Source organism: Pygocentrus nattereri, chromosome 13 (assembly GCF_015220715.1).
Source record: "Pygocentrus nattereri isolate fPygNat1 chromosome 13, fPygNat1.pri, whole genome shotgun sequence".
Taxonomy (NCBI): domain Eukaryota; kingdom Metazoa; phylum Chordata; class Actinopteri; order Characiformes; family Serrasalmidae; genus Pygocentrus; species Pygocentrus nattereri.
In genome coordinates, this window is record NC_051223.1 from 14,923,014 (window position 1) to 14,944,291 (window position 21,278).

The 21,278-nt window shown below is 39.9% G+C and overlaps 2 protein-coding genes and 1 long non-coding RNA gene across 5 annotated transcripts in view; 2 read left to right on the forward strand and 1 right to left on the reverse strand.

The window, feature by feature from the left end:
• baiap2l1a (BAR/IMD domain containing adaptor protein 2 like 1a) overlaps positions 1–3,936 on the forward strand; it is a 28,010-nt gene extending 24,074 nt beyond the window's left edge. For both annotated transcript variants that reach the window (XM_017705547.2, XM_037544423.1), the window contains one exon: positions 2,720–3,936. In XM_017705547.2, the coding sequence (XP_017561036.2) occupies positions 2,720–2,836 (117 nt within the window). In that variant the 3' untranslated portion in view covers positions 2,837–3,936. The remainder of the gene's footprint in view (positions 1–2,719) is intronic.
• Positions 3,937–6,403: 2,467 nt separating this feature from the next.
• Positions 6,404–10,234, reverse strand: LOC119264994. The gene is made up of 2 exons (XR_005131318.1): positions 10,056–10,234; positions 6,404–6,786 (listed from the first exon to the last, which is right to left on the reverse strand). It is a non-coding gene; the product is annotated as an uncharacterized LOC119264994 (long non-coding RNA).
• The window catches only part of tecpr1a (tectonin beta-propeller repeat containing 1a), a 30,821-nt gene continuing 18,074 nt past the window's right edge, over positions 8,532–21,278 (forward strand). Inside the window, exons 1-10 of one of the 2 annotated variants that reach the window (XM_017705551.2) lie at positions 8,532–8,668; positions 9,815–10,047; positions 10,635–10,817; positions 11,654–11,776; positions 11,885–12,007; positions 12,782–12,956; positions 13,071–13,171; positions 13,294–13,395; positions 19,024–19,172; positions 20,538–21,088. In XM_017705551.2, coding sequence (XP_017561040.1) covers positions 9,823–10,047; positions 10,635–10,817; positions 11,654–11,776; positions 11,885–12,007; positions 12,782–12,956; positions 13,071–13,171; positions 13,294–13,395; positions 19,024–19,172; positions 20,538–21,088 — 1,732 coding nt within the window. In that variant the 5' untranslated portion in view covers positions 8,532–8,668; positions 9,815–9,822. Of the gene's footprint in view, positions 8,669–9,814; positions 10,048–10,634; positions 10,818–11,653; positions 11,777–11,884; positions 12,008–12,781; positions 13,172–13,293; positions 13,396–19,023; positions 19,173–20,537; positions 21,089–21,278 lie in introns of both variants that reach the window. The other variant, XM_037544168.1, reaches the window with a different exon arrangement.

The window sequence follows — 21,278 nt, forward strand, 5'->3', positions numbered from 1 at the left end:
CTATTTAAAAAAAAAAAAACCATTTTGACAACTTTTGACATTGTGTAATTGCATGGCATGTCCATCTTGCTCTCTCTTCACTCTGCCAGTAATATTTCACACTTAGGTCAAAGCTTCCTTCATTTTCTGGCTTCTACAATATGGTCTTAAAGGAAACAAAAGGAAAAAATGTGTGTATTTTCTTTGGCTTGTACTCTTAGAGGTGTGATCACACTCATTCAGGCTGACTCAGGCATACCTGTGTGTTCCTTGCAGTCATAGTGCTCTCTGGGTCCCTTGTGACGGGGACAAATCTGTCAGTTATTCCCATTGTTCCTAAAAATGCTACAGTACAGCCTGTCCACTGCCTGACCCTGATCTCCAGCACGTCACTTAATCCTCAGAGCTATTTAAAGTGATATTTTGCAAAAAAAATTTTAATTCAGTTTCCAGTTTCCCAAAAAGTAGTTGATGAGCTAAGACTTTTTTGGTGCTCAGTTTGCTTCTTTAGTTTTGCCCTCAAGACAAATATGACTAATAATCAGTACAAGCTTTTATCCACTTAATGTTCAAGTAGTACTGGGACACTTTCAGTACAACTTATCTTTTATTATATTTGAAGGTAAGGATTTTTTTTTCATTTGTATTCATTAGCAAAGTTAAAACAACTAGATTTATTTTGAAACTCATTTATCCCAGTTATTAACTGAAAACTTACTAAAAGTAGTGAAGCATTTGGGTTTCTCTCTTTTGTGTATGTCGGTATTTAGTGTCTTAAATAGGTCAGCATTTTTGTTGCATGTCCCTTCTTTTGGATGACTGGTTGAAGTGTTCTAGGCATAGAGTGCTTGAGTTTGCATGACTGTTGTCGGCCAGGCTTGTTAGGTGTTCTCTTTTGGGTAGCTAGAGGATATCAGGCTTTTAAGTGTCCTTTTTTCCACTTCAGAAGATTTTCCTTCTTGAGTTTTGAAATCTTTGAAAGTGTTTTTATTATCTCTAACAGACATTTCAACAGACAGATCATAATAAGGTGTATTCTACACTGCTCAAAAAAATAAAGGGAACACTCAAACAACACAATATAACTCCAAGTAAATTAAACGTCTGTGAAATCAAACTGTCCACTTAGGAAGCAACACTGATTGACAATCAATTTCACAGCTGTTGTGCAAATGGAATAGACAACAGGTGGAAATTATTGGCAATTAGCAAGACACACTCAATAAAGGAGTGGTTGTGCAGGTGGGGACCACAGACCACTTCTCAGTACCTTTGCTTTCTGGCTGATGTTTTGGTCACTTTTGAATGTTGGTGGTGCTTTCACACTCGTGGTAGTACGAGATGGACTCTACAACCCACACAAGTGCCTCAGGTAGTGCAGCTCATCCAGGATGGCACATAATGCGAGCTGTGGCAAGAAGGTTTGCTGTGTCTGTCAGCGTAGTGTCCAGAGGCTGGAGGCGCTACCAGGAGACGTGGAGGAGGCTGTAGGAGGGCAACAACCCAGCAGCAGGACCGCTACCTCTGCCTTTGTGCAAGGAGGAACAGGAGGAGGCCTGCAAAACGACCGGTTTGGCAGTGGGTCAGTAATGCTGTGGGGTGGCATTTCTTTGGAGGGCCGCACAGCCCTCCATGTGCTCGCCAGAGGTAGCCTGACTGCCATTAGGTACCGAGATGAGATCCTCAGACCCCTTGTGAGACCATATGCTGGTGCGGTTGGCCCTGGGTTCCTCCTAATGCAGGACAACGCTAGACCTCATGTGGCTGGAGTGTGTCAGCAGTTCCTGCAAGATGAAGGCATTGAAGCTATGGACTGGCCCGCCCGTTCCCCAGACCTGAATCCGATTGAGCACATCTGGGACATAGTGTCTCGCTCCATCCACCAACGCCACATTGCACCACAGACTGTCCAGAAGTTGGCGGATGCTTTAGTCCAGGTCTGGGAGGAGATCCCTCAGGAGACCATCCACCACCTCATCAGGAGCATGCCCAGGCATTGTAGGGAGGTCATACAGGCACGTGGAGGCCACACACACAATACTGAGCCTCATTTTGACTTGTTTTAAGGACATTACATCAAAGTTGGATCAGCCTGTAGTGTGTTTTTCCACTTTAATTTTGTGTGTGACTCCAAATCCAGGCCTCCATTGGTTAATAAATTTGATTTCCATTGATGATTTATGTGTGATTTTGTTGTCAGCACATTCAACTTTGTACAGAACAAAGTATTCAATGAGAATTTCATTAATTCAGATCTAGGATGTTATTTGAGTGTTCCCTTTATTTATTTGAGCACTGTATATTATGTACCATTCTTGGGTGTAAGAGTTTGGCTGGTTAGTAAATAAAAATTTTAATTTAAAAAATATCTGTACAAAGTGAAGTGATGTTTGTACTTCAAAAGATCAAAATGTCTACGAATGAATTGAAAATGTTTTGTCAGATTTAATAGATTGGTTTTATAGCTGTCATAGGATCACCTGACTCGGTATCTGATGTGATTTGAAAATGGACACTTCGTAAATTGTTCCTGCTTATCATATTTGCATTGCACTATGGGATAATGGTGTCCATCAACACCATACTCCTGAAATCAACCTAAGCATGGTGGATTTTTTTGAGTATGTTCAACTTTCGCTGAATGTACACACTGGGTTTGCACATTTTGGGTTTGCACACTCTTGATATTTTCTCAAATAGTTTCATGAGGAGACACCCAAGATGTTTTTTTTTTTAGCAGGATGAAAGAAGATGCACAAAAGCCTTATTGTCAAATGGAAAAGTCCTGAAACAACAGCAGCTCAGCAATGAAGTGGAAGACCATGCAGACTCACAGCGCAGGGCAGCAGAATGCTAAAATGCATAGCATGTACAGATCACCTTCATTGTATCACTCTTGAAAGAATTCCAAACTCTGGAAGCAAAATTAGTACAACAACTGGGAATAGGGGGCTTCATGAAATCGGTTTCCATGACTAAGCAGGTTCACACAAGCCTAATTTCAATATGCTCAATGCCAGGCGTTGAGTAGAATGGTGTAAATCATGCTGCCACTAGACTCATTAGGAGCAGTGGAAACGTGTTCTCCAGTCTCCAAACAAGGCAGTCTGTTCAGGGGAGCTTTAACATGCTCATGGACCCTATGGTTCTAGTTACACACAAAGTCCACAAATTTAAAACCTTTGTTTTTAATAAAGGTGTACATGCTGCTGCTGCTAGTCAGCAAGTTTGAGCGCTCCATTACAGCACAAACATAGACAAAGCTAAAGTTAGCTTCTTATACAGCAGATTCCTTTGCTGAATGTGTTGTTTCCTCATCTTTGCACATCTCATTGCTCACGTCTGATTTTTTTTTTCTCAGTAATGTCATCTTCTTGGGTGTATCTACCATGTTGGCCTAAGTACTTTTTCCACAAACCAATGGTTGATGTCTGCCTATGCTACTGGATTAATGTTAGACTATAGCTTGTCGTAGATCTTGTTTTAAGGATTGATGGTATTACCATACACTGCATACACTGCAGGAGAAGCAGATTAGATTAGCACCACTAGCACATATGAGCTCAAGTTGAGGTTCATTCACTGGCAGTTCTAGGATTTTTTTTTTTTCTTTCTAGGCTGTAAGGAAGTCACAGTTCCTGTTCAGGGGCCAAATAAATGCCTTCAGGTTCTAAGCACTCCTTAAGTGTAGTTCAAATCCAACACTCCTGTGTCTAATTTAGAGATGACTCTGAAGACATCAGCATCAAAGGACATTGTACGTAAAAGAACAAATATCTTGGGAATACTGCATTCTAGAGACTGTAATTTTTACTTTGTTTCCTGTAAATGTAGAGTTGCACCATTTCAGTGATGGGCTCCACTGTGATTAACTCTTTCACAAGCTTTGTAATCTAGTCTTGAACTGCAGTGTCTTTTTGGAGATTTTGTGAAATAAATCCATACTTGCAAATCCAACACTGTGTGTATTCTGTACTTATTCATCCATTTTTTAGTGTTAAGTTATTGTTGTCGTTAGCATGGCTGTTTGCCATCCACTGATGAGTTCAGTTTGTTGACTAGTTTGAGGCTGTATGCCTGATTTGTCAGTGGAACGACCGTTCTGAGCAAAATAATAGTAAGTATTTAATATATATTGTTCCCTAAATATGTATTCCTTTATTTTGAATTATTTAAAATAAGCAATTGCTTATCATATCAAGGTCAAGATTTATTATGAATAAAGGCCATTCTAAAAACACTGTCATTTGTGTTCTATCTGTTGAAAAACCTATACTGGCTCCAGAGGTTGCAAAGTGCTTGGACCCCTACAATCGCCACTTGGGATGTAATTTGCAGATGACTGCTTAGCTCTCCTAAGGAGTACACCAATACAAAGGCATTAGCCGAAACACTGCCTGTATTTACTTAATTCTGTCTTTGTGAATGTTCAGTAATCAGGATTAATCACTCACAGCCGGTCTGAAACGGTGTCAAATTTTTAGGAACTCCTTTCAGGCTAACGTGAGGTTGAGAGGCCACTATGTGGTTTAGCCTTTTGTTTCTATACAGGCACAGACAAGAAAGGGTTTATACAAAGTATCATGGTTACTGTAAAGGCTAAACATTTTAACCATCTACACTGTGATCTAAGTGCATACAAGTAAATTTGGCCATTTTCTGTAATATACTGTGTAGTCTCAAAATGAATGTTATATTAGTTTAGCAAGTGATACTCTTCTTCATGATATGGTGAAATTGTAGTGGCACAATGGGTCATATTCATAAAAATGCAGTAACAGCACTGTACCATGTAAAATGTGCACCGAGGTGAATAAGACCTGTTCATAATGTCACCTTTCTGGTGATTAATCTGCAGGTGTCTTTTTAATGCTGCAGTATTTTCCCTGGTGTCCTAGGCAACAGCCAATGGAAATAAGGCATACATATTAAAAAACAGCCAAATGAAGTGCCAGATTGGCTGTCAAAAGAAAGAAAAACAAAGACAAGCCAGAAACAGATTTACTATAAGATATTAGATAGGATATAGATATGTATTTATGATAAGAATTTCTAGTATGAATTTATCAGAAAATGTAGGTTTTACTATGAAAATGGCATGTATAAAATTTGTCATGAAATCTAAATTCAATTTTTTTTATTTCATTTACTGGTTAAAAATGTAACCCTATTTCATTATAATACATACACACACACACACGCCTTCTAAGCTGCTTCTCCTTCTGGGTCGTGGGGGTTGCTGGAGCATATCCCAGCTGTCATCAGGCAGAAGGCAGGATACATCCTAAACAGGTCGCCAGTCTATTCCAGGGTAATGTTTGCTGCTATTCTTTGTAGTTAACCAGGTGGGCCTTGGGGTGAAAAAGGTTAAGGGTCCCTGCAATAGATCACTGTGTTTTCAGATCAAAGAGCACCCCGGGCCAGTCTCAATTTCATTTATATAATTTTAGGAAGACTTATTCTTTCATGTTTTCAAGTAAACTTGTTTATTATAACTGTATATTATAAAGTGCGATGTAAGAACCATTCTCAAAGCCATTCTACAATGATAACATATGTGACTCATCACTAACATCAACTGACGAAGTATCCCCTGTTAAAACAGTATTTAACATTCAACATTCAAATTTGAGACTTTCACTGAAAGGCAATGAGTTTGTCATTGATGTGATTGGAGGTGGCGAGTGCACTTAAGGGGCCAATCAGATTTCTTCCTGGATCAATGCCCTTGTAGCCCCACCCCCAGATCCGGCCCTCAGGTTGATCTCAAGTTCAGTGCAAATTTCAAACCTTAAATGCTTTCAGCTTTTAGTGGTTTGGTTCTGGTTTTAAGTTTGGTGAGGCTGAAAGCTTCTTGATTAGATTTTCTGTTTTTGCCCTAAATGATGCTGCAATTATAGTTGCATGCTGATGGTGGTGACTGATGAACGATTTAAGGTGGAACTCCATCCAACTCTAAAAATGGTGACATATGTAGGTGCAGCTCTGCAACTGGATACATCACATCTTTGTAGTAATAGAGTATGGTAAGCAACAAATTTGCAGAAAACTTTGATCGGATTGCGTAATGGACATGGACATGTTCTCTGGGCCAAAGAGCAGGACCATCCAGACTGTTACCAACAAAGTTCAAATACCAGACTCTACCGTTGTATGGCCATGGGGGGTATTAGTGGGTAACTTGTTTAACTGTAAAAGCACTATTAACGCTGAAAACATTTTAGAGTAATGTATACTGCCTTCTAGGTGACATCTTTTTCACGGACGTCCATGCAAATTTCAACAATACAACCCCTAGCCATTCTGTACAGGTTACACCAGCAAGGCTGCATGATCAGAGAGTATCAGTGCTGCCTGCAGTCCAAAATTCTCTCCCATTGTAAGGTGTGCAAAATACATCAATGAAGTACCCATGCAACAAAAATTTGGATTAAACATATATTCACAAAAAATAATAGAGTTCACAAGGTAAAGCATACAGTGTTTTCTGTTTATATAAGCATTTCACATACTGTCCCAGCATTTTAGGGACTGTGTATTAGATGCAGAGACTGCGCTCCTTCAATTAGACTTTTTTGTTGCTGAAAGTTTGAATGTTTTTAGATTTTCCTAGCGAGATGCCAATATGAAAAGAGAGATTTTACAGAAGAGTCAAAACTAGCTACAATTTATCTGAAGCAGAAGCTCTTCATCTTAGCAGTGATGAAGATGAAATGCAGACAGCATTGAATGAGGACCAGGAGAAGCTTATGAGCCTTCAGGAGTGCAGAAGTCACACAAAATTCCAGAGCGATAGCTGGAAAAGACCTGAAAAAAGCATGACATGGACCAAGTCAGAAAGGTGACACTGGAAGATTTAACCAAAGAGAAAGCAGACGTTAAATGAGAGAGACTTTGGAGAGAACATGAGACAAATTGTGGGAAAAAAAACTGACAATTGATTGAAAATTGTTTCAAGCAATGGAGAAAGAACATGTAGTAACATGCAGCACAAACAAAAAACTTCACCCTAATATAACACATTCTGAAGAATGAGTAATGAGGTAATGTACGTGGCAAAGGAGAACTGAAAAGCAACTGAACATTCTGGAGGTCATTCAATGTCCTGGTGACACAAAAGATGGATGTATTGAAAGAGGGATGCTGGAGAGAGGGATGAAGGAGAGAGAATACGTGAGAGACGATGTCTGCAGCTCCTGTAGTGGCTGTGCAGCAGCTGAAGTAGAAACAAGTGTGCCAAAATCTAACTACATCAACCTAAATAAGAATGTTGCCAAAACAGGAAATAGTGGAAGAAGAGAAAAAGAAGAGTCAAGAAAAAAGGCATGAGAGTATCAGAAGGATGGAAGTGAACAGGCTAAAGAGTTCTGGAAAAGACTGTCTGCAATATTAAATAAAAAGGACAAACTTTGCAATGTATGAATTTTAGAAACCTCAAAAAACACATTTTTCTTCTCGGTTAACATGTGAAGCATATGCTGTAAACTTTGTACAAAAGTTTGGAATCAATGTTTTCAGTAATATGGTATGTGATGATGGTACCACAACCCTATCTGAAGTGGTTTAGGATGAGGATGATGAAATAATAAAAATTATTGTTGATGAGTTATTAGCATAATAAAAAAATATGCAGCATGAAAACATACATGAACAGAAACTGCTTACACAGAAACCCCAACAGCTAAATATAATGTTTCCTTTTTTCAGTATTAAGTGACTTGCTTTCAATCTGGAAGTTTTTCTGCACCACCAGTGTTCAGTCTTTTGAGTGTTCTTCTTCTCATCCAAGTAATCCCAAACACATTCAGTGATGCTGAGGCCTAGACTCTGGGACGCTCAGTCCATTGTTGTGAGAACTTCAACAGCTTCTTTGTTCAATTTGTAATTTTCTTCTTTTTGCTTATTTAGTCTTTCAGTAACGACTTTTTGACGTCTCTCTTTCAGACTCATGATGCTGGGTTATCTTCTCACAGTGGAAGGATGAACAGAAACATCTGTAGAATTTTTCAGTCCTGAAGCTCTGAAACTCTCACCAGAGAAAACTGAGATGTGTGTTTACGTGTATGACAATGTGGAGCAAGGACTTCCCATTTTCATCCGCTTTTCTAGTGTGTTACCCAAGGCCAAACATACTAAAGGAGCATACTTATGACTATTTTACATTGTTAATTATAAATGAAGTTTGATAGACATGGGAAAAGTCAGAGGCCCCCCTTCATTTATTTTATTTCCAGTCAAAACGGCATTTTTCAGAAGACATTTCTGAGGGTGGCTATAACAATCTACTTATATAAGAAAGAGTAAGTCAAAGGAAAATAAGTGAAAAACACGAGTTTCCAAAATTGGATTTAGATTTAGAGAAAATGCGACTCCTGACAACTTTGCAAGACCTGTAGATCATCAAAACTGATATCAGATAAACAGCACCGAAGGCTTTCATCTTTGAGAGAGAAGAGAAAACCAAGCTCCACTCTCACAAACACACACTGCTCAGTTTTGGTGAGAGTTTAAGAGCTTCAGCGCCACCTGTAGTTTAAACCCGTCCTAGCAGGTCCCATCACTTCCCGTTTGACTCGGAGAGCTGGAACTGTAAACAGTGGACATGAGCGTGTTTCAGACTGGATTTATGAGGCTGGTTCAGACCTCAGAATAACTGCAGTGAATGAACCCTATGAGGGGTGGCGTTAAGGTAAGTCGGGCGGCTGAAATGTCTCCAGCTGGCAGTACTCCCTCCTCTCTTACCCTCGAAAAATGTGTGTTTAGCTAACGTTAGCCATTTCCCTGTGTCCAGTGCGCCGCTAGCTAAGTTGGCTAGCTAGTAGCCCCTTCTGTCATTCACTAGGCACTGGCACGATACCATGTTGACTTACACTTTGCTTAATAAAGCACTTTCCGCCATTGAGGGTCTAGATGCTTTTTATTTGATGTTGTCTTGCTATGACACCGCCATCGTCAGTGAGCTAGCTAGCCAGAACTGCCGGTGCCTTAAGAGATGAAGGAAGCGAGCACAGACGGCAATCTTACAGTCCTCGCTCTGATTTCCCTTTGGATATTCCTGCTTGTATTGACATGAACGTGTGACAGAGAACATTTCTATTACTTACTTTGCATTGATACAGCGGTGTTCTGCTGTTTTCTTGGTCTTCTTGTGTGTCTAAGGTTCAGTGTTTAGCTGTTGATTGTCTTTATGTTTGTTAGTTGCTTTAAATGGGGCTGTTGGTTTTGCGTTTACATAAAGACTTGTGCGTGGTGCAGAGGCTCTCACAGACAGAACAGCCCAGCCTTTTGAAGAAGAGTTGTGACGAGAATTAGTCGGTTTATTTAGGAAAGGCTCATAAGGATTGTGAGAACTTATGTAATTTTATTATAGACATGATGAGCTGGAAATAGGAAAATTATTCGTCGTTGTTTCTTATATGAGGGAAACGTCATATCATTTTCATATAGTAAAATGGGCTTTCAACAGACCTAGTTTCATGCACTTTTTGGAAGCAATATGTCACATTTGTACAACATGCAGTTGTATATATTATATATTTCTGCATAATTCAGTCATTAATGTATTATTAATAGTCACTTGTTGTGAAATGTTCCATTCTGAGGAAACATACCGAGTCATGAAATCTTCACAGCGGTGAAACCAGACGTTCAGAATAAATTATAGTGAAATGACAGAAAAGGATTCACTTTAAAAGTTAACCTTTAAGGTTTCTTGCTTGGCCATTTGCGATTGGACGTGCTTTTGTGCGGCCTGGTTGCATCTGAACTGTTGAATTACCCTCAATGGCGTATGTAGAGTTAAGTCTCTAAGTAAGTGACTGTCTGTGTGCTGCAGAGTGTATAATGCCTAGCTCCCTCCTGTGGGCAGTAGATGTGTATGGGAGGGTGTATAGCCTGTCCACAACAGGGCAACAGTGGGAGCAGTGCCGCCATGCCCACCTGGAGTTCAAGCGGGTCTCGGCAGTACAGCAGTGCTGCTGGGGCATCGCCTGCGATCACCACATCTACTTGAACGTTCACGCCAGCGACGTGCGAATACGCTACCAAGAGGAGACCTATGAGAATCAGGTACTTACAGCCAGGCTCGTAAAAGATAGTTTGTTGACCAGTAGGCAATCAGTTCTGGTCCTGGACTGCCTTGAGGCCAGCACAAATGAGTGATTTGGCTGCTCCAACGCACCAGCTGAACTTGATGATTAGCTTGTGAGTTGAAGCAGGGAACACCAAACTATAGTGATGCCCTTCAGGACCAGAAGTGATGACACCTGCTGTAGACATGGGGAAATGCATGCCTAGCAAGTACAGGTGTATGAATCTTAGTGATGATTCAGTGGCACTGGTTTTGAAATATTATAATTAATAGTAGTTCATTATAATTATATTAAATGTAGCATGGACTCTCTTTTTCTGGCCAATATAAATCTCTCAGGTTATTTTCCAATGTGAAAATACTGTATAAATGTTCATACTCTTGTCTGTTCACTGTATTTAAAAGGTAATTCTGAATTAAATCAAACTGAATTGGGGTGAAATTTGAAATTCCATGATGAATTTAATAATTCCTTAAAGATTCAGATACAAATTGTTGTGAGGTTAAAGATTTGCAATCCTAATAGCAAAGCTTATTTGTTTGGTGTGATGTTGTTTGGGGGCAGCGTTGGAACCCAGTCGATGGCTTCTCAGATCGACTGTTGCCTAGTGACCGTTGGCAATGGAGCGATGTGACTGGGCTGACGCATCAGCCGCTAGACAGCTTCCAGCTTCCCTCAGAAAACTGGGAGTGGGAGGCTGACTGGTATGTGGATGAAAACTTTGGAGGAGAGCCCACAGAGAAAGGGGTAAGTGAATATGCCTATTAAGTCTAAGGCTGCTACTATCATGTACATTAGTAATGATGTGATCTACCAGTTATTTTGATGGCAGTACAGTAATCAGAGCTTTTAAACAAAGGCCAAGTGAAAAAAATTTCCTTCACTGGACAACCTTTCAGAGATTCCAGAACACGTTATTAGGGGAAAAAGAACGCTGTATGGTAAACAAATATACAGACAGTCATAAGCAAACATTTGCCTCAGTCATAAGCAAACAATACTCCTGTTCTAATTCCAATGGAAAATAATAGATTTATAGATAAATTTCCATGGATCAAACAAATTGAAAATTCAGTGCACCATTTCTATTATTTTTTTTCTTTTTTTGGTTTAACATATTAGGGAAAAACATAAAACCTAAACTCTGAAATTTTTTCATGACTCTTGCACAGCCCACATTTTGTTTTTTGTCACCAATATGTTAAATTCAGAAAATAAATAGAAATATTGCATTAAAATGTGCAGAAGTGTGTTCTCTGTAGAGGATGGGTTACCCTTTTTCTACCCAGAAAATCAACAAAACACGTAATTTAATAGGGGTGCCCAAATTTTTACACATGACAGGATATGGATATGTTTATCAGAGACTGTTTTTTACTGTAAGAGATCAGTATTAGAACTTAAAATATTTGTTGTCTTTGTGCAAACTGACAACTATTAAAAGTGAGGGTAAAATATCACTGATTATTTTTATAATGAAGTCTTCAATTTAAGTTGGTTACATTTTACAGCCTTAATTCAGTGACAGCAGAATGCTGTGCTGCTCTTTCTGTAGCTGTAGCTCATCATCTCTGTATTTCCAGGGCTGGACATATGCTATTGATTTTCCAGCCACTTATACCAAAGACAAGAAGTGGAACTCTTGTGTACGTCGTCGGCGATGGATACGTTACAGGAGGTACAAGTCACAAGACACATGGGCTAAGGTGTGTGTGTGCTGATTTAAAAAAATCTCTGGTATGACATGTTATTTTATTGTTTCCAAGTTGACTTTCATTTGGCGCATCGGAATCATATAACGTGTATGTCCTTAGATCCCCTCGGAGCAGACTGGCTCTCTGCCTGACCCATTTAATGACATAAGCTGTGGTGGTTGGGAGATCACTGAGGAGCCTAGAGGACGTCTGTCTTTGTGGGCCGTTTCTCTGCAGGGAAAGGTCAGCAACATTGCACGTTTTGAATCTTTTGTACTTATTATTTACATAAAATATCATGTAATTACTATTTCTCTTGACAGTTCAGAGGTCTGTGATGAAAAGCAACAGTCCTACCTCAAGCTGTGACAGTAAAATGGGCTGTGTCCTTCAAAGTCATCCTCCAGGGAGGGCTGTCACTTTTCATCAAATCTCTTTTCTTGGAGACTACCCAAAAGTAGAATAATGATGTATTTAAAAGTTTCCTTTATTCTACTTTTTTTAATTCTTCACCTGAAAGACATGGAAAAACATAGAAGCTGTCCTTGCATCTTCAAACATGTTTTTTCTTCTCCTGTAAAATTGTATTCTTTAAATGGAATGTGCTTGAGTAATTCTGTAGTGCCATTCATCATGGAATTTTAACATATTGTAAAAGAAAACTAGCATTATCAAAGTCTGTAAAAATATATAAATAAATAAAAAGTGATAAAATGGAGGGACAGCGTTTTGTGATATCTTTAAAGAGACATTTTATAGAAAGAACATTTTCCAAACTTGTGTTTAGTAAGAGTAGTTTGATGTAGCATTGAAACGTTTGTAAAGTTTCATAATGTTTTGTTCACAGAAACAAAAACTTTAATTTTAAGAGATAGAAAGAATTTAGAAAAATATCATGCAAAAATACATTATGGCTGTTTTTCCACTTAAAGAACACATAATAATCTCATATCAAGATGTTCTCTGTCTGATTAGATATTTTAATTGTCACTGACTCTTCTGGACTTTTTGGTGCAGGTCTGGTTTCGGGATGGCATTCACTATCTTAACCCGGAGGGCTCAGTCTGGGAGGAAGTGTCCACACCAGGGGAAGTGGTTCAGATTAGCTGTGGACCAGCTGACCTGGTATGGGCTGTGCTGTGGGAGGGGCAGCTGCTGGTCAGAGAGGGCATCAGCAGAGACTACCCTAAAGGTAAGCTAATGTCTATACAATGTCTTTCTCAGGGTAATATTTTACACAGAGATGGCTTCAGAATTTGTCTTGTGCATCCAATAATTTTGCAACTATTTATTTCTAAATTTCCAGGCTCCTCCTGGGTTGTGGTTGAATCACCAAGTCCAGAAGTCGGTGCTATACATGTAGCAGTGGGTGTCAATGTAGTGTGGGCTGTGACAAAAGATCACAGAGTAAGGAGAAAAACAGAGAATGAGTGATTGAACATACCCTTTTAAATCTTCCACTGTTCATTCATGTCCATAGTGAGTTACAGATGTGAACAGCTAGGGTTTCTGTCTTTGTTTTAAAACAGGTTTGGTTTAGACGGGGAGTCAATTCACACAATCCCTGTGGCTCTGGCTGGATTGGTATGGTTGGCGAGATGGTGATGATTAATGTGGGCCTCAATGACCAGGTGAGGAATCATAGTTGTTGGTATAAAGTCTGTGTCTGCTGGTCATTTTCATTTCAGCATGTTTTAGCATAGTAGTAGGCTAAGGTAGTAACTTGTTTGTCATCAATAGTTTAGTAATGTTTTAAATAAAAATGCAGCTGACCTTCAGTCACCTATCTTGTCCAAAGTAGTCCACTTTGTATTCAAGGCAGCGGATATGAAGGAACGTCTAGTCTTTTGGAGTTAACCTTAGTCTAACATGCACAAATGATGTGAGAAATTTGACAAAAGTTGGAATTTAACTGCTGCTTCATTTAAGGTGGAACAGAAAAAAACTGCCAAATCCAAAGCCAACTTCAACCTTGTAGAAATTCTCTCAGATGAGTTTTCTAACAGGAAGCAAAGCACATGCTACCACAGTTGGAAGCGCCAGCATTTGAAAGGTTTCTGCCTGCATATACATGATTGTGAACCAAAAGTCATGTATTACATCACATGGTGCTATAGACGAAGCAAAATAGAATTCTTGGGTGGGGAGATTTATAGTTTGACCTGGCTCAAAATCAACATTCCAAAAGCGTTCAGTGCGGTTGAGGTCCGTACTCTATGCAGACCACTGGAGTTCCTCTACACCAGACTCATCAAACCAAACCATGGATCTCGCATCATAAAACATGTCGTGTTTCTGTCATGCTGGAAAAGGAAAGGACCTTCTCTGACCTGTTGCCACAAATTTCGCAGCATATAGTTGTCTAAAATGTCTTTGTATGCTGTACCATTAGCATTACCCTTCACTGGAACTAAAAGGCTTAGACCACACCCTGAAAAACTGCAGCAAACCATTATCCCACTTTCAAACGTTGCTCTTGGCTTTATGGATTTAGTGTTCTCCCATCCCCCTTCAAACCCAGATTTCTCCACCAGACTGCATGATAGCAAGTGTGATTTATCACTCCAGATAGCATATTTCCAGTGGCAATTTACTTTACACCACTCAAACTGACTCCAAAAATCCATTTCATGAAGCTCCCAACGTGCAATTTTTGCACAGATAACAATAATAGCACTTATAGTTGACTGGGGCAGACCTTGCAGGGCACAAACTGACATGTGGCAAAGATTCTTTCACAGTGACGAGTTTAAAATCACTTGACTCTTCAGTATGACCCATTTTACTGCCTATGTTTGTCAGTGGAGATTGCATAGCTATGCTATGTGATTGCATATGTATGTTAACCCCTTCAATTTTACCACCAGTTTTAGGATTCATTATCCCTTTCTGATTTTCTAAAAAACATTATTGGTGAAAGTCTTCAAAAAAGTTTAGTAGTGAACTTCACAGAGGATCCATTAGCACTGGTTAAAGCATTTGTTTTTCTGTGTTTTGAGCTGTAGTTATCTGATTACTTCCTCTTGTGCTTCTCTTTATATAAGACAGGGTGTTATGTCCATTAGGGATTTGCACAGACAGGCAGGGTTGAATTACTCTGGGTGTGTGTTTGTGATCATCCTGAATGCTGAGTGGTATGGATGGGAATTACAAGTGCTGAAACCAGCCCTCTTCTCTCACCTGACACTACCCCTCAACATGGGCAGAATGCCCAACAGAAAAAAAAATCCAGCTAGGCATCGCTATACAAGGCTGTATTCTGTGCACACAGAAGATACTCACACCAAAGTTAACAAGATCACTTGATCTAATTCTGTATGCAGACTGAAGATGTGTGGAAAGAAACTGGACACTCCACACTTTCAACTGCCTTCTCAGCTCTCTGGTTTTTGCTGCTTTTGCAGAAATGGTGTGAATATTTGGAGAAAGACACTGTGGTCTCCAAGTGAAAAGAGTTGTAAATAAGATTAAATAATTGTGGGAAATTGGCTTCCAGACTTTGACACTGTTGTTGATAATACAGTGGGAAGTTCTGGTGAGCAAACTTGTACATTTGCCTTTGCAGTTGTGGGTGGCACAAAATCTAGTATTGTAATGGGACCTGACTAATATCAAAATTTTATGACTGATAACTATTTCATGTTAAAGATATTTAGATTAGGGCTGCACAATAAATTGGTAGTTTAATATAATATAATATAAATTTCTGCAATAAACACATCAGAAAGAGCTGCAATGACAGAAGAGATCAAATTACCTCATACTTGCAGCACCAGAGAGATGTCATATTGCCGGCACAAAACATTAGAAGCCTAATGAGTGTTTCTCTTGGATGCAACACTGCTCTCCTACATGGGGATACAAGGAACACTAGGCTAAATGGCCACTTAAAAACATACATGAGCACAGCTCAAAAACTCCTCCATTTTGAATTACAAGCCTGTAAAGATACACCAAACTTTAGGGTTGTTCTCACACTCAGTAATGTGTTTTGAAAAGGGGTAGGCATGGCTACGGTCACAAAAATGTAGTTAATAATTAAAATGTATATGTTTTTGTAACTTGTATAGAAAAAGCTGTTGAGGTAATGCTGAGTTTAGTGCCCAAAAGTGCTTACAGTCCTGATGTAAGTACTTGTTGTTGTTATTATTATTTGTTTTGTTTTGTATAATAGTGAATAGTGCTTATTTTACATTTTGCTCTATGCTTAAAAGAGGTTCGGTAGATTTAGAAGACAGTACATGAATTGTAAGTAGGAAGATAGATAGATAGATAGATAGATAGATAGATAGATAGATAGATAGATAGATAGATAGATAGATAGATAGATAGATAGATAGATAGATAGATAGATAGATAGATAGATAGATAGATAGATAGATAGATAGATAGATAGATAGATAGATAATTACACACACACACTGCTCAAAAAAATTAAGGTAACACTCAAATAACTCTGTATATAACAAATAGATCTGAATGAATGAAATATTCTCATTGAATACTTTGTTCTGTACAAAGTTGAATGTGCTGACAACATAATCACACAAAAATAATCAATGGAAATTAAAAAATTAAATTAAAGTGGAAAAACACACTACATTCTGATCCAACTTTGATGTAATGTCCTTAAAACAAGTCAAAATGAGGCTCAGTATTGTGTGTGTGGCCTCCACGTGCCTGTATGACCTCCCTACAATGCCTGGGCATGCTCCTGATGAGGTGGCAGATGGTCTCCTGAGGGATCTCCTCCCAGACCTGGACTAAAGCATCCGCCAACTCCTGGACAGTCTCTGGTGCGATGTGGTGTTGGTGGACGGAGCGAGACATGATGTCCCAGATGTGCTCAATCGGATTCAGGTCTGGGGAACGGGCAGGCCAGTCCATAGCTTCAGTGCCTTCATCTTGCAGGAACTGCTGACACACTCCAGCCACATGAGGTCTAGCATTGTCCTGCATTAGACGGAACCCAGGGCCAACCGCACCAGCATATGGTCTCACAAGGTGTCTGAGGATCTCATCTCGGTAACTAATGGCAGTCAGGCTACCTCTGGCGAGCACATGGAGGGCTGTGCGGCCCTCCAAAGAAATGCCACCCCATACCATTACTGACCCACTGCCAAACCGGTCATGCTGAAGGATGTTGCAGGCAGCAGATCACTCTCCACAGCGTCTCCAGACTCTGTCATGTCTGTCACATGTGCTCAGTGTGAACCTGCTTTCATCTGTGAAGAGCACAGGGCGCCAGTGGCAAATTTGCCAATCCTGGTGTTCTCTGGCAAATGCCAAGCATCCTGCATCTGTGGACGTCGGGCCCTCATACCATCCTCATGGAGTCGGTTTCTAACCGTTTATGCAGACACATGCACATTTGTGGCCTGCTGGAGGTCATTGGAGGTCAGCAGTGCTCCCCCTGTTCCTCCTTGCACAAAGGCAGAGGTAGCGGTCCTGCTGCTGGGTTGTTGCCCTCCTATGGCCTCCTCCACATCTCCTGATGTACTGGCCTGTCTCCTGGTAGCACGTCCAGCCTCTGGACACTAAGCTGACAGACACAGCAAACCTTCTTGCCACAGCTCGCATTGGTGTGCCATCCTGGATGAGCTGCACTACCTGAGCCACTTGTGTGGGTTGTGGAGTCCGTCTCATGCTACCACGAGTGTGAAAGCACCACCAACATTTCAAAAATGACCAAAACATCAGCCAGAAAACATAGGTACTGAGAAGTGGTCTGTGGTCCCCACCTGCAGAACCACTCCTTGATTGAGTGTGTCTTGCTAATTGTCAATAATTTCCACCTGTTGTCTATTCCATTTGCACAACAGCATGTGAAATTGATTGTCAATCATTGTTGCTTCCTAAGTGGACAGTTTGATTTGACAGAAGTTTGAGTTACATGGAGTTATATTGTGTTGTTTAAGTGTTCCCTTTATTTTTTTGAGAAGTGTATACATACACACACACACACACACACACACAGACAGACAAAATCATGTGCCGGACTCCAGTCCGCTTGGGCTACTCCTCTTACTTCACATTTTTAAAATAAATTTGTAAAAAAAAATGTTTCCATTCAAAATGGCAATTAAGTACATTCAGTTGAATTTTTTTTTCTTCAGAGTCAGATAAGAAAAAAAAACAGAAAACATGCATTTAACAAAAAATGACAGAAGCTTTAACAGCTAATATTACTAGTATATTATCAGAGCATCCATTCTTTTCTTGCCTTCAGTTTTTCAAAGAAATCTTCAGGAACGATTTTCCACACCTCCAAAGTTCAGGCTTAATCCAAGTAATTCCAAATATATTCGAAGATGTTGAGGTGTGGAATCTGGGGTCGCAGTCCATTGTTCTGAGAAAACCAGCAGCTTCTTTGTTTCATAACTACTTCTTGATCGTCTCAGCCATGTGCTGGTGGTGTGAATTTCCAGAGGGTATTGTGTGATGTTTTAAAATGTGTTTGTACAACCCCAATTCCAATGAAGTTGGGACGTTGTGTAAAACATAAATAAAAACAGAATACGATGATTCGCAAGTGGAAAAGTGTTCTGTGGTCTGGCGAGTCCACAGAAGTGAAGTTGTACATCAAGCATGAATGGGAAAGAATTCCACCTACAAAGCTTCAACAATTAGTGTCCTCAGTTCCCAAATGCTTATTGAGTGTTGTTAAAGGGAAAGGTGATGTAACACAGTGGTAAACATGCCCCTGTCCCAACTTCTTTGGAACGTGTTGCAGGCATCAAATTCAAAATGAGTGAATATTTGCAAATAATAAAGTTTATCCGTTTGAACATTTAAATATCTTGTCTTTGTAGTGTATTCACTTGAATATAGTTTGAAAAGGATTTGCAAATCATCATTCTGTTTTTATTTGTTTTACACAATGTCCCAACTTCATTGGAATTGGGGTTGTACTTGTCAGCATTTATGATTGCTTCAGTTAGAAATAAATCGTCGACTTTGTATTTGTACTGATCCTCTACTTTGCTTGACTGATGTCTGCAGACACACTATCAGTGTACATTCTACCTTCTGCTACTTCTTAAGATCTCACAAAGAGATTATTGCAAATTTCATTATATACTTACATACTTTAAATCATTTTCATTTAAGTGAGTACTAACAGTCTGGCTTTCCTGTGTCAGTTAGTTTAATATTAAAATTGCAATAAGTGTATTTATTAAACTTTATGAACCACCGAGCTGCAGCGCTGAATGTATGGGGCAGCCCTGAAGTTTCCTGTCCCTAATGATATGTTGCAGGTGTGGGGGATCAGCTGTGAGGACCGGGCAGTATATTTCCGGCAGGGTGTGACAGTCAGTGAACTGAGTGGAAAGTCCTGGAAGGCCGTATCTGTGCCCAGAGACAACGAGCGCTCTCACTCTAGTGCCAGCGCCAGTAGTCTACAGAGGTGAGGAAGGATGATGATCTGACCTTGAGTGAGTAAGGGAAGCCTCAGGGAGCTGTCAGCACACGTAATGTTAACAGTGAAACTAACAAAAGAATACGTTCATAGTCAAAAGCAGTGGCTACCAGGTGGAATCATTCATAAAAGAAGCTGATGTAACAATTGCCATTTGCAATAAATGTTCAGCTGCGGTACAGCGATTCAATTATTTAGACTTTTATTATCACTGGTAGGGCTGGACAAAATGATTGCTTCTTAGATGCATCACAATTCTCTTTTAAAAGATTCCCGAATTCACAAAACATCAGAATCTAAAAACAATCATAAAATGGCTGTGTTTGCCTTACAGTGAAACAAAATTATATGCAAAATTGCATGCAACATTTTATGACTTTATGAAATTGGATACTTTGGCACAACCTGGTTGGAAGAGGGAAGAAATGTAGAATGTTTGCAGTCAAAAATTGGTCATAAATTTTATTTATATGCAGTAACAGGCCCAGCACTATAGCCTAGACATGCAAACGACATAAACATACCCTGTGTAAGAACAAGGCTTTGTTTAAAACCAGCTCAGGAGATTGCTAACAGGCTAATCCAGTAAGCCCTGGTCACACTGGACTACTACCTCATTATTTCTTTGGCAGAGGTGGAGAAAAATTCAAGCACTACTAGTAGGTAACTCTGAGGTGGTTTTGGTGGGAATGTGTAATTCAGTAAATGATTAACTGGTTAACTACTTTTTTTTTCTTTTCAACTGGGAGTAACTAGGGACATTATGTTGACTGAGGAGCAGTCTCCTGTTAGTGTTTTTCAGAAAGAAGATACCACAGCTTGCCTTGTTGTTCTCTATTGGCTGACATTCCAAGGTTTGCAAATTCGTGGGATTAAAAGAAATTCCAGGGCAAAAAAGCAGATTCATTTGAAATGGAAAAAGACACAGAAATTTGCTTTCAGAAGCATTACATTAAATTTAAAAAAATGTTTTAATTAAATCAGGTAATATTTAAACAGCATAAAAGCTAAAAATTAAATAGAAAGTAAGTCAAAATGCTGTGAATCTTATTAATGACATACAGGAGAAAATCATAATACCGGCTATAGAACTCAGAAATGGAAATACATGGAGAATCATTTTCTAGTTATAGCTAAATGAAAATTAAGTCAAATCATCAGGTGCTTTAAGAAACCCACCCCAATCAATAGTCATTTCAATGTGCATTTTGGGTTATTGTGTGAATTTGTTTTAAAATACGGAAAACTCTGTTTCAGCATCAGCCGCAATATAGCGCTTTTCAGTTGTTGTTATTGGCCTAGAAATTCAGTTGTGAATCCCTAAAACTAACACTGTATATGTGTGTCTTGCAGTGCTGGTTGTTATTTTGGCGGTGAGGTTCACCTGCAATCACAAGCTTCTGTGCTGAGTGATGTCGATTCTGAAGCAGAGAAGGCTACAGAAGGAGCCCCTCCCACCCTGGAGCCAGACGAAGCCCCTAAACCACGAATTCCCAAAGTGACGAGTGACAGCTTCATATCAGAGCTAGTATCTGATCGAGAGGGCCAAATTGGGCGGCATGAGGGTCCTCCAACTGCCGCTGGACCATCAATTCCAGAAGAGGAAGGGACAGAGGTGGAGATGGAAGGTAAAACTGCCCCCACTCTAGTGCTTTCCCCCAGCCAATCTGGAGTGCCAGACCCCCAGTGGAGTAATGTGGACCTGGAGGAGGCCCAGACGCACCTGACTGTAGGGACCGTGGCGGACTCTGCTGAAACCTGCAGCCTGTCATCTGTAGCCACTTATAACCTGGGGCTGGAGGAGCAGTATGGCGCAGACGAGCACCCGCTGTGGGCCTGGGTCAGCGGCGGAGGCTGCGCAATCGACTCACACTCCCAACTCAACTGGTTCAACTCCACCACAGGTCAGCTAGAGCCAGTGTATGCTGAAACGCTTCATGCTTCTAACACTGATCAGAGAGCCTAAATGATCTGTAACTGTAAAAAAAAAAAAAAAAAAAACAACTATTGGGTATTCCTGGCCAAATTATATATTTTGTTTATTTTTAAAGTGAACAAAATTAAGGTAGCTCCTTAAAGATCCAAGACCACGGT